This window comes from Drosophila takahashii, chromosome 2R (genome assembly GCF_030179915.1).
Source record: "Drosophila takahashii strain IR98-3 E-12201 chromosome 2R, DtakHiC1v2, whole genome shotgun sequence".
NCBI lineage: Eukaryota > Metazoa > Arthropoda > Insecta > Diptera > Drosophilidae > Drosophila > Drosophila takahashii.
In genome coordinates, this window is record NC_091679.1 from 32,572,554 (window position 1) to 32,585,064 (window position 12,511).

General features: G+C 40.0%; 4 protein-coding genes across 8 annotated transcripts in view; 3 read left to right on the forward strand and 1 right to left on the reverse strand.

Moving 5' to 3' along the window:
• Positions 1-1,562: 1,562 nt before the first annotated feature.
• LOC108061390 (uncharacterized) lies at positions 1,563-2,030 on the forward strand. Its single transcript, XM_017147513.3, has one exon. The coding sequence runs from the start codon at positions 1,563-1,565 to the stop codon at positions 2,028-2,030; it is 468 nt and encodes a 155-aa protein (XP_017003002.2).
• Positions 2,031-3,689: 1,659 nt separating this feature from the next.
• Positions 3,690-4,205, forward strand: LOC108061385 (uncharacterized). Its single transcript, XM_017147508.3, has one exon. The coding sequence runs from the start codon at positions 3,729-3,731 to the stop codon at positions 4,203-4,205; it is 477 nt and encodes a 158-aa protein (XP_017002997.2). The 5' UTR covers positions 3,690-3,728.
• A 676-nt stretch (positions 4,206-4,881) lies between these two features.
• On the forward strand, positions 4,882-5,603 carry LOC108061406 (transmembrane protein 14 homolog). The gene is made up of 2 exons (XM_017147544.3): positions 4,882-5,037; positions 5,104-5,603. Exons 1-2 carry the CDS (start codon positions 4,962-4,964, stop codon positions 5,364-5,366), a joined length of 339 nt encoding a protein of 112 aa, XP_017003033.2. The 5' UTR covers positions 4,882-4,961; the 3' UTR covers positions 5,367-5,603.
• Positions 5,604-6,355: 752 nt separating this feature from the next.
• sona (sol narae) overlaps positions 6,356-12,511 on the reverse strand; it is a 46,825-nt gene continuing 40,669 nt past the window's right edge. The window contains exons 9-15 of one of the 5 annotated variants that reach the window (XM_070212492.1): positions 12,209-12,264; positions 10,692-10,818; positions 10,122-10,286; positions 9,833-10,064; positions 9,448-9,527; positions 7,608-8,551; positions 6,356-6,495 (exon numbers count right to left, since the gene is read on the reverse strand). In XM_070212492.1, the coding sequence (XP_070068593.1) occupies positions 7,849-8,551; positions 9,448-9,527; positions 9,833-10,064; positions 10,122-10,286; positions 10,692-10,818; positions 12,209-12,264 (1,363 nt within the window). In that variant the 3' untranslated portion in view covers positions 6,356-6,495; positions 7,608-7,848. Of the gene's footprint in view, positions 6,496-7,607; positions 9,194-9,447; positions 9,528-9,832; positions 10,065-10,121; positions 10,287-10,691; positions 10,819-12,208; positions 12,265-12,511 lie in introns of all 5 variants that reach the window. The other 4 variants (XM_070212489.1, XM_017147536.3, XM_070212490.1 and 1 more) reach the window with 4 other exon arrangements.

Genomic DNA, 12,511 nt, shown 5'->3' on the forward strand with positions numbered 1-12,511 from the left:
TTTGTGGTTTGTTTGGCTTTAAAATAGCATTGGTATCTACATTTTGTAAATTAATTAAAATTCCTTACAAATTAATTTTTTACACGAAGATGTGCAGCTTTGAAACACGAGCAACACATACAGTAATATTGCTATACCTTCTGTTGAAGTCTCAAGATCCAGCAACCAATCCTACATATTTGTTTGAGGCAAATGCCATCAGAAAAAATTAAATCTTCTTTAATAAATGTGGAGTAGATAGCCTTATTAATATGTTTTTAAACATTTGTACTTTAATAACAACAAATTTCAATGTGCTCAAGAAAATATACACGGAATACGCAAGATATTTGGAAAAGTGTTGCACAGACCCTATACCGTATACACATATATTCTTGATCACGATAATTAGCCGAGTCGATCTAGCCATGTCCGTCAGTCTATCTGTCTGCCCGGATGAACTCTGATATCTCGGAAACTATAAAAGCGGGGTGCCCCGCAAGATGTTGTCGCCTCGAATGTCCCGATGTCCGGTGAAAATTTTACAGTGGCTAAGAGAATTTTTAAGATAAATAAGACCATTGTACGTGGAAGGATGGAATTTATAGAATTTTTTCCGTAAGAACGTGAAAAGTAACAAGTATTTTTAAATCCCATTTTACATAAATATGTAACACATTCGTAAAAATTTACCTTTCAATTTGGTTAGCCGTAGGCGCCGAACATCGAAAAATTATATTTTCAAGGGGTTAGTATGTCTATTACAAATCTCCCCCCACAATTTTAAGGCTACGCCACTGTTATCTTTAAAAAACCTACTGTGTGAAATCACGACAAACTCGTGATTAACTTAACTATTTGCTTTTTATGACACCCTCTGGCCACTATAATTCCCAATATGTTAATGCAAAATCTGAATTATTTGAAATAGGGCGCGCAAAAAACATAAAAGAAGCCATATTTATGTTAAAGTTGTTTAGCGGAATAACGGGTATTTAATGGTCGAGGCACTCGACTATGGCGTTTTTTCTTGTGTTTTTTGGGAATATGCCAAAAAAGATGAAGCCTACATTCAAGCTTGAATTTTTATAATGCCATTTAATTATTCTTCTACCACAAAAGCTTTATCTTCACTGAAAAAGCTTCAATGTTCGCGGTGGATAAATATGGTTTACTGTTAGGGCGATATATTTTTGTTTGATGCGGATAAACAATAACTACTCATGTAATTAATATCCAAGGTGCCTGTGTTTACACACTTGCTATCAATACATTATAAGTAGCAGCTAATCCAAAAATTCGCTATAGTTTCATTAAAAAAACATGGAAACTTTCCACAATTCTATTTAGCCTTTAGCTGTTTTTAAGAAGATCACCTCATCTCTTCACCCCGCATACAGCAAGAAATTAGTTTGTCTTGGCAAGCAAATAAAGAATCCTCCACAAGCCATATTTGTCATGTGGCGTAAAGAGCAAATACAGATTCAGCAATTAGACCAGATCAAATGGAATCTCTCCTATAAAAACTCGACTTTAAGCCAAAATATACACAGTACTCCATTCAGTGACAGACAGAGCTAAAGATGCGTTATCAATTCGTCCTCGCCCTCGCCCTCGGTCTTTTGGCCCTTGCTGCGACTGCCTACGCCGCAGGATCGACTCCGGGTGCCACCCCACCAACCGATCCATCCACTCCAACCTCGCCGACTTCTCCGACCTCGCCCACCTCTCCAACTACGCCTACCTCTCCAAGCACTCCGACTTCTCCCAGCACTCCAAGCACCTCGCCGCCGACGTCACCAACGACTCCACCTTCGCCGAGTCCTTCCACGCCGTCCTCTCCGCCCAGTGCGCCCCCCACTCCTAGTGACAACTATGCCACCGAGGAGGAGGTGGCCAAATTGGAAGGCCAGATTAACAGGCTTAGGAGGCGGTTGAATCGCGTGCAGCGCTGGGAGCGCCAGGACCGTCGCCAAAATTGGAGACTTAGAAATCGTCGTCCCAGGCGACAATTCCAGCGCAGATTCCGTGAACGCTGGGGCCGATTCTAGAGATCTGAAGGTTCATTAAAATCGCAATTGAAAAGCAAATGGAAAAATAAAATAAACTGCATTAAAAAAACTAAAAAAGTTTTTGACTGGTACTATTCGATTGATCTAAAAATAACAACTCCGAAAGTATAGTGAATGAGCTTTATCTATCTGTAGTGATCTGGAGCATACAATTTTGGATATTCAAATAATTCAAAAAATTTTATCTTTCGGATCTTGTCAATCTTAATGATTGATTTTGTATAAACCACTTCATGTTGTAAAAAAAACAAAATTTATTGAAGAAATCATTAAATTTGATTATATTCCTGTAAACTAAATATTCCTGTTTTGTCGAGCTACTTCTCTATGTTAACGATTAACATCACGTTCGGTTATGCTACAAAAATATTGCAAAAATAAGGCTGTTAACTATATTTTGCCATGAAACGAACCCTGTTTGAAAACACCGCCACATAATAACGGTGATACCAGATAATTTAATTATCGTCTGTTCAAAGTGGAGATAATCGGGCTACAACCAAAATTTCATTTCAAATATCCATTTTATTTGAATTGCTTGCCAATTTCACCGCGGATTTCACGGAAGTCCTTTTTCGATTTCTTAACCTTAATGTTGGCACCTGTATCTAGCACGCCTCTCCAAGGAAGAACGCCAGGTGAGGCGGCACGAGATTTATCGAGAGAGGCAGAAAGAAAGGAGGAGTCTGAAAGGAGAAGCCAACGCTGGGGTTAAGTAACCGAAAAATGACTCTCTGAAATATTACGATTAAATTGACAAGCAAATAAAATGATGATATGAAAAGAAATGGTTTTGAATATAGAGTTACAAAAATATACACATTTTGGGTTTCAGCATCTTAACTTTTTATAACAACTATACCTATCAACTTTTTAAAAAAAAGTTAAGATATTAAATTAAAAAATATTAATTTTGATAAATAGCTTTTTAGTGGGTTTCCATGTGGATTTTTTGTATTGTAAGCACTACTTAAACAAATTTAAACTTTTCCTTTAACAGCTCTCTAAAGTAATTTAAAAAAAGAACTACCACGTCAGGACTCCGTTCCGAAATTAAAAAGGAAAATCTCAATTCAGTACAGTTTTTGAATGAACTATGGAAATTATGAAATTTGAAAAATGACCATTTGGCGAGACTGGAAACTTAAATGGAAAATTTTGGCGACGTACAAGCTGAGATATTTACTCCTCCACAAAAAAATTTGAAGCCTACATTAAAGCTTGAATTTAAGATCATGCTTTCATGAAAGCTTTCTCAGTGCTCGCGGTTATTTAAATATGGTTTTGTAGCTTAAGCGGGTAAACAATAGCTATTCATCTAATTGTTTTCTAAGGTGCCTGTGTTTACACACTTGCTAACAATACATTGTTAGTAGCAGCCAATCCAAAAATTCGCTATTGTTTAATTATAAATACAAAGAAACTTTCCACAGTCATATTTAGCTTTCAGCTCTTTTAAAGAAGATCGCCCCATCTTTTCACCCCTCATACACAATGGAATCTGTTTGTCTTGGCAAGCAAATAAAGAATCCTCAACAGGCCATATTTGACATGTGGCGAGGAAGAGCAAACACAGATTCAGCAATTAGACCAGATCAATTGGGATCTCCCCTATAAAAACTCGACTTTAAGCCGGAACATACACAGTACTCCACTAAGTGACAGACAGAGCTAAAGATGCGTTCCCAATTCGTCCTCGCCCTCGGCCTTTTGGCCCTTGCTGCGACTGCCTACGCCGCAGGATCGACTCCGGCTTCGCCAAGCACTCCAACCGATCCATCTACTTCTCCAACTTCGCCCACTTCTCCAACCACTCCAAGCACCTCTCCAAGCACCTCTCCAACCACTCCGACTTCTCCTAGCACTCCAAGCACCTCACCGTCGACGTCCCCAACAACTCCAGCTTCGCCAAGTCCTTCCACACCGTCCACTTCGCCCAGTACGTCCCCCACTCCTAGTGACAGTAGCTCGTCGTCCTCCGTCACCGAGGAAGAGGCGACCAGAATGCGAGGCCAGATTCGCAGGCTTAGGAAACAGTTGCGACGTTGTCGTCGGGAGCGCCAGCAGAACCAGGTGCGTCGCCAGACTGGAAACCAGGGAAGTCGTCGTCGCAGGCGACAAATCAGAACCCGTGAACGCAGGGTCCGATTCTAAGGTCCTTTAAAATCGCCATTTCAAATCAAAGCACATATTAAAATGGCAAAATAAAATAAACTGCATTAAAAAAATTCAAAAAGTTTTTGGGTGGTATTATAGTGACCATATATGTATTCCCATTTTATAACATGGACGTTCTATAGTGATCTGGAATATAATTTTAATCGTAACTGTATGTGGTTCTATGTATGTAATTGAATACCCCTGCTTTACGTGTGACAGGCAATGATTTTTTATGCCAACTGTCTTTAAGTTTCTCTGGTAAGTCGAACAATTTTAGATATACAAATAACTACAAAAATTGTATCTTTCTGATTTTGTCAACCTTAATGATAAGTTGATTTTGTATAAACCACTCCTTGTTGTAAAAAAAGCAAATCTATTGAGTTCTTTAAAATTACTATGAAGAATAGTGTTTTTTTGAAGAAATCATTAAATTTGATTATCTTTCTGTAAACTAAATATTCTTATGACTTATTTACAACATGTTTTTATCATTCATGCTCATGTTAATATTATAATATATTTAAGTGTTTTGTAGAGCGACTCATCTGTGTTAACGATCTACATCTTTATTTTGCCATGCAACGAACCATGTTTGAAAAGACCGCCACAAAATAACAGTGATGCCAGATAATTTAATTTTCGTCTGTTCAATTTGGAGATTATAGTGCTATAACCAAAGGGTCATATCATATGTACAATTGCCACCAAAACAAAGGTTACCAAGTAATTTAAGGAAAATAAAGCGAAATGCCGGTGGATTGGTTCGGATATGTCTACGCTGCAACGGTGGCCGCCGGAGGAATCGTGGGATTCGCGAAGGCGGGTGAGTTCGGATGCCCTAGATCATATCTGTTCCCACATTCTATTGTGCAACCTCATGCATTTGCAGGTTCCATTCCTTCGCTCGGTGCCGGTCTGGCCTTTGGAGCACTTCTGGGCTATGGAGCCCACCTTAACTCCCAGGACACGCCACGCCCCCTCCTGCAACTGGGCACCTCCCTGTTCTTGGCCGGATTAATGGGCGCAAGGTGGAATCGTTCGGGAAAACTAATGCCCGCCGGAGTAGTCTGCATGCTCTCCGTGGCCGCTTTGGTTAAAAATGTGGCCACCTACAATCGCTATCTAATGCCCACCGGCACAAAGGGTGCCTAAATGGATTTGTATCCCATAGATCCCAAAATGCTGGACTTGCCAGGAGATTTTATACCTTACTTCATTTACATAAACTTGTTAATTGCTGTTTTGATTTAGTTTTCTACTTTTTGGTGATTGGACCTTTGGTTTAGCGCTGTGTCACTTTCTAAGCTAGCGATAAGAAAAACTGTACTTCTTGGCTGCGAATAAATTTTATCATCTATGCTTTTACTATCTTGCTAGACTGAAAACACACTTATACTTTTTAATTTTTTAGTCAAAGCAGTTATCGCTGCAATATTTCATAGCACGGAAGGTATATTAAACCGTCAAATAAAAAGACAAATCATTATTTTGTACAAATAAATCTTCTTTATATATATTTGTTCTTAAATTATGCTTTTGTTTCTTTTGTGTGTGTGATAAATTTACAGTTTCATTTATTTTACGATGTTCAGTTAACTACAACTAAAACTTAGCTATTACATTTTTATTGCTGCATAAAAAGAGCATTAGGCTAGGTAAACGTAGAGTGATGATTTTTGTTTTAATTTAGACTTCTAACAAATTTAATACAATAATGAATGAACAATTTAAGTTTTCTTGTAGGCAAAGTGCGGCAAGGTAAGTAAATGAACGCTTCTAAACCTTTCTAGAAATTTTCTAACAGAAAATGATAAATATTTTGTTAAGTAAAGAGTACAAATTATATATGTTTATCACATTGGAAAGTGGGATTATTATTAATTTTCCTTTCGATTGATTTGTGGATCAAAGAATAATTTAGGTTGTCTGCCAAAAGTGCGTGTGTAGGTGAACTTTTTACAGAATAATATGTACTATTTTACAAGAATTTGCATTAAGTTAAATTACATAATATATGCATGTACTGAACATAACAACTTTGCGCTGTTGCTTGAGTTGCATTTAACAGACAATATTTTAAATTAGTTGCGGCTAGAACTAACAACAAATCAATAGGGTTTCATACAGATTATAATAGTAATAAATTCTAGCTAAAAACACTTTTAACTGCAAACATTTGTTCCAATTTCCATGGCAGTGACGTCAGCGTGCCAGTTCCAAACGTTCCCCAATGTTGCTGCCTTGCACTTTCACTAGAATGGAAACAGCTTCCAGTTAACCACTGCGGAATGCGGAAACGAAACGGAAGCGGGGGAAACAAAAAAGAAAAACAAAGAAAATTAGTGATAATGGTAAAATACACTTCGTGTGGGGCGTGCAAAAACAATGAGCTATTCTTGGAGGTTTATTTTGTATGCAGTTAAGAGATATTTTTGCGAACGCCGGCCATTTTGAATTGCGTGGGTGGTTGTGTGGTATGTGCGTGTGTTCCATTCCATGCGTTTCCATTTGCCAAATTACTCTGTTTCACTTTTGCCATTTTGCTGTCTTATTTTTAGTATGCAGAATGCGTCTTTGATTCCATGCCATTCTTGTAGATCAAATATATAACTTATTGCTACAGTTAAAGATGTTTTGATATAGTTTGTTTTGGTCTTGCCTTCAAACAGTGTGTATGCTTGTGTGGTGGTGTGAGAAAAAGAGCGTGTATGTTTGTATGCTGGTATGTGTGTGCATGTTTCAATGCCAATTTGTTTCTAGTTCGATTTTATTGTTTTTTCTAAGTGTGGGGGCGAGTGTTCGATGCAGTTTTGGAAAATAAGGCGAGAAATTAACCGCGCAGAAAAAGAAATAATCAGCGATGGGTCTCTGATCGTCGATTTCGATAGGAGGTGGTATGAGAGGTTTTCTTTAAGCATGCTTTATGAGGTCTGCGGATGTGTGAATGCGAATGTCCTAACCGAGCTCTGCCTGCCTTTCGGAGACAATGATTACGCTTCAAATTGGGTGGACTGAAATGATATACTAGATTATTCTTAGTTCATGCCAAAATTAAGATTCAAGAACTACTACTTTGGAACGCTATCAATGCGATTCCACACTACGAGATTAAAGGTGATCGATGCAATAATGCCAGATGCCAAATGCTTAAAATACGAGGGTAATCCATATTACAGCTAAATGGACCATTACGCATGAGTTCAGCACTTGCATTTCGTTTCGTCAAACTCAACAACCAGGATTAAATATTTATTTATTAAGGGGCAGGCAGCGTAATAGATAAAAATACTTCTAAAAACTATCGCGCATCCATGCTCTACTTTAGGGCAAAGCTTTAGACTACTAGAGGGAGTTAAGAACCCGATTTGAATGCTGGATTGGTTTTGGGCTTACCGCACGCAAGGATAACGAATCGGTATCTGTTTCGGTTTCGATCGGTTTGGCATTTACTTGTGTGTGATGCGTGTTGCTTTGTTTAGTGTGTGTGGTTTTGTATGTTGATGTTGTTGGGGAGCGGGAGCCTTCGGTTCGTTTGGATGTTCGGTTTCTCAAGCAGCTTCTGGCTAGCAGTGAGTAGTAAGTAGCTTATGATAGTTGGTATCAGAGTTCTCGGCCGCCTCTCATCGGATCGCCTTTACATGACTCGTGTTCGCCTTATTAGTTTTTGTGTTTTGATTTTGGGTTTCTTGGCGGTTTCCGTGGTGCTCGACACACTGTTACTGTTGTCCAACACCGCTGGCAGATTGTTTGTGGTGTCGCCAATATAGTTTGTCGCATATTGTTGCTGTTGTGGCTGACTACTGCTGTTACTACTACTGCTACTACTAGTTTTGTATGCCTTAAAACTACTCCGATTTGGCGTACGTTTCAAGAAGGCGCTGCCATCTGGCTGCTGCTGCTGCACATGTTGCTGTTGCTGCTGCTTGCTGAATGTTGCCGAGCTGACTGACGATGATACAGAGGTGGTTGTACTGGCCGATCCTCCATCATGCAAGGCTTGCAGTTTTTTAAAGTACGCATCGAGGAATGATGAAGTTGTTATCGGTTTGGCGGTGGTTGTTGTTGCTGATGTGGGTGTTGCAGGTGTTGCTGATGCTGCCGTTGTCTTGGCAGCACTGGTTGCTGCTGTGGGTGGTGTGGGGAACTTACGTTTTTGCCGCTCAATCGCTTCATTGCTCTGAATGCCGGCAGTCGCCTCGTTCTCCTCATCGGGCAGCCCATCCTGCAGTTGCTGCTGCTCCTGAAGGTGTTGCTGCTGCTGTTGCTGCTGCTGCTGTCTCTGTTTCTCGTCCTTGGTGCTCGGTGGCTGTTGCTTTGCCCCGTTGCTGCTGCTGCTGCTGCTGGTTACACTATAATTTGTAAGGCGTTTTTGTACCAAAGGGATTTCAACTATCGACTGTTGTTGTTGTGACTGCTGTTGCTGTTGTTCTGGTTGCAATTTGGTAGCATGTTGTTGTGTCTGTAGCATGTGTAAATAGTATTCGATTTGTTTGCGTAGTTCGTGTGTATAGAATTGGAATAGGTTCGGTGTTTGTGTGGTTGTTGTTCTGCTTTTGGGTGTTGATGTTGCTGAGGGGTCGTTGTTGTGGTTGCCATTGGAGTTGCTGCTGCTGCTGACGCTGCTGCTGATGCGCGTCGTGACCAGCACACCATCGTCCTGCATCCACTGTCGTTCGGGAAGGCTGCGATGCAGATAGCCAAAGGACTTGGACTTGGGCCTCGCAGTGGTTGTTGTCGTTGTTGTCCTTACAGTGGTTGTCGTGGGTTTGACGGTTGTTGTCGTCGTCGACGTCACAGCAGCTGCGACAGCTGCAGAGCTCTGCTCGATCTTGTTGTCCTGCTGATTGGCCTCCTGCTCCTCGCTACTAGTGTTGCCCTCATCCTGATCCTCATTACTCTCATTCTCGTCCTCCTGGGACTCGGTCTCCTCACTACTACTCTCAATATCCTCGGTCGCATCTTTCTTGTTGTTGATTTTACTATTGTTGTTTGGTTTGGTTGTTGTGTGATTTTTGGTGTTGGTATTGTTGTTTGGTTTCGAATTGGTGTGTAAAGGTGTAAAGGTTTGTATATTAAAAAATTTGCTTTCGGAGTGTTTTTGTGTACTTGTTTGTAACTCAAAAGTTATGTGTCTTTCGTGTATTTTAGTAATTAGAGAACTCTTAGCTTACACAACAAAACTACTGAAAAAACAGTCTTTTTCTAATTATGTTACCTATTTTACTGTACTCACTTGTAGACCAAACGATAGTTGTGTCCGTAATCGGGAATGATGTTCGAGGGCAGTGGTGTGCAGCGACCATCCAGACAGTGCTGATTGATTAAAGTGGTAGTGGGTTAATTTGGGGTTACATTAAAGTTAAAGCTTAAGAATTGTAGACCGAGGGCTAAATTAAAATTTTGTCCGCTCAAGGGAGAGATCCCTTCAAGATGAATTGTAAAGAATATTGTAAAATCTTTCTTTTTTAATGAGTTAAGTAATTGTATGGTCATTTCTGAGGTCTAAAACTATTATGACTTTTGTTTCTATTTAGTACACCCCAGAACAATAAGCTTGTCTGTACCCGGAGCTGTCCGTTGACGAGAATTTCTATCACAACACTTCCCCGACTACTTACGTAACCATTTCCGCAGGCCGAACCCTCGGCCGCTGGTCTGTAGGCCACACAGTATCCCGTCTGGGCGTCGAAGCAGAAGAGCTGGGCACACACTCGCTCGTCCTTGAAGCAGGCATACGTTCCCCGATCCCGGCGGCACTGGGCGTCCAGCGAGAGCAGGGTTCCTGGCAGGGATCTACCCAGGGCGCTGTCCTCATGCGGGGCATTGTGCAGGCAGGTGGCCGTATCTCCACTGGAAAAACATCATCATCAGCATATTTCAAGGCAAGAAAACCAATTAAAAACTCACTTGAGGAAGTGGTGGAAGCTCTGCACCGTGCAGGCCGACCATCTGAAGCCCCGCTCCGTGTGGCGCAGATCGGACATGATGTAGCCATCCTCCCAGCGGCACCGCTGGGCACCTGGTCCACCCAAGTAACTGGGCGGCGGCGAACCGTCATGCACCGCTCCCAACCTGAGAAACGAGCATGGGACACATTTTGATTGAGGGGGGAAAAATGTTAATTGATTAATTGCACCCCGAATGATGTCAAACGGAAATGCAAACGAGTTTCAATGACCAGTTTACAGCAGCGGAAATTATTCATGTTTTTTATTAGTTTGGGCGCCAAATGAAATTCGAATCGGTGATTCGGGGCGTTAAATAGTTTGAGTTTGATGGAAATAGTGCGGAAAAAAGGTTCCGTTTTGACGGACAAGTAAAAAAAGCCCAGGTATCAGATCAACAAGTTCACAATTTGATCATTTTTACAATAACAAAGTTTTAAATTGGAAAGTATTTATGAAAGAGTCTTCAAAAATAAATGTAAAATATTTTCAAAAATTTTTTTTTGTTTTACCGGGTATGATGTTTACTTACAGATGTCCAACTTCATGGGCAGCCACGATGATGCCGCTGAAACCGCCGGTATCTTCGATGATGGCCACGCTGTTCACCTTCTCCAGTCGCTTGTTCACCACGCATGCGCCACCGACGTAAGCAAAGCCTTTTCCGAAAGAAAATACACGACCGAAATTAGGCAATTAGTGGGTTGTTTTACTCAGTTGCATTTTCTTTCTTGTTTCTTGTCCAACAGGAAGTTGACAATTTTTTCCAAGCCGCCGTCGCCGTTGCAGTTATTAAATGAAAAATCTAATGTTTTTTTTCGCAACTGAGCAATTTGTTTCTCTTTTTCACTTTCAAACATTGTAATATATTTTTTTTACATAATAACTGTAACCGCTGGGAGAAGCGGGTCGCTTTGGTGGATGTGATTTGATGTGAGAGAGCAATTAATTAGTAGGTGCATTTAATGTGTAAATTTAGTCACAATTACCATCGCTTAGACTAAGTTTGTCCACTGCCCATAAAAGTTTATTAGGTAGCATAAGTGTAGTTCTAAATAGACCAATGTTAGTAAATCCACAACCGTTTTTTATTAATTTGATATTATTTAAGTAAATAAAAAACTTAAGATATTCGTTTCTTTACTTAAACTTATCTTTCTTAAGTAAGTTTTTTCTTGCTCTTTTCATTTTTTTTTTAGTTTAGCCGCTGAAACTAAAGAATATACATTTTTGGTTAGGTATTACACATATATATTTTGAAGAGTTGATATTTCACATTTAGATAGGAAGGGAAACTTCGAAAGCCATTGTTTATTGATGCATATATTACATGCAGTTGACACACAATTTGTGTGAAAAATAGTTTGGTTGAGACACACAGCATATATTCAAGTATTGGCTTTATTAAAATCTACTTGAAAGGGTGTCTAAAAAGTACGCGAAAACATAGACAATTTTTTAAGACACCTCTTCAAAAGATTGCAAAGCTCATACGATAACTGAAACAGTTGTTCATTGAATAAATCGATAAGAGTAGAAGAGGATATACAATATGATAATCGTCATGTAAGACAGTAAAGTTCTTGGGACTTTACTAAAGATTTCAAGAGGCTCTTTATAAATAGGTAGGACTCTGTACAGTTCTGAAGAGCATTTGCCAAGATGGCGCATGCGCAGCCGATTTCCTGTTCTTGTTCTTCTTGCTGTACAAAAGGCGCGTGCGACACAAAGAAGTACATATAAAAGATATAGTTTTCAGATCTCAGAAAAGAGAGAGGTGGCACAGCAGTGGACAGAGAGAGAGAGGGAGCGAGGATAAAAATAGAGACAAAGAGACGTGCATGAAATTCAATTAAATTTGCTTGATTTGGTTGATGATGGAGCGACGCATTTTTGGGTTTGGCGGTGGCCGCCTTTAATGTTATTTATTTTTAACGCGTTTGCTTAACTTCTGTGTTTCTTTTTTGTATCATTTTTTGTTTTTGTTTTTTTGCATTTATCTGTACAGATGTTGGCTAACAAATTGCCAGCTATTGGTTGGGTCTTTACCTGCGGTACCGCGATTACATTCGCCATAAGCGGAGGTGCGACGGCACATATCGAGTCTGCGGGCGAAAATTGTTCAAAAATGCGTAGAAATTTTAGATTTGGTTTCTTTCGGGGGTTTTCAGCTTCATTTAATCAATTATCTCCTCTCGGTGCTTGATCGATAGTTGTTTTGTCATTATGTAGACCTGCCCAATTGGCAATCAGGCAATAGTAATTGCGCGCCAATATTGCGGGGCTAGGTTGCATTTTTAGAGCCAAGAGCAAGGGGAAAAGTAGAATATTCCTATCTTCGGAGATCCGAAG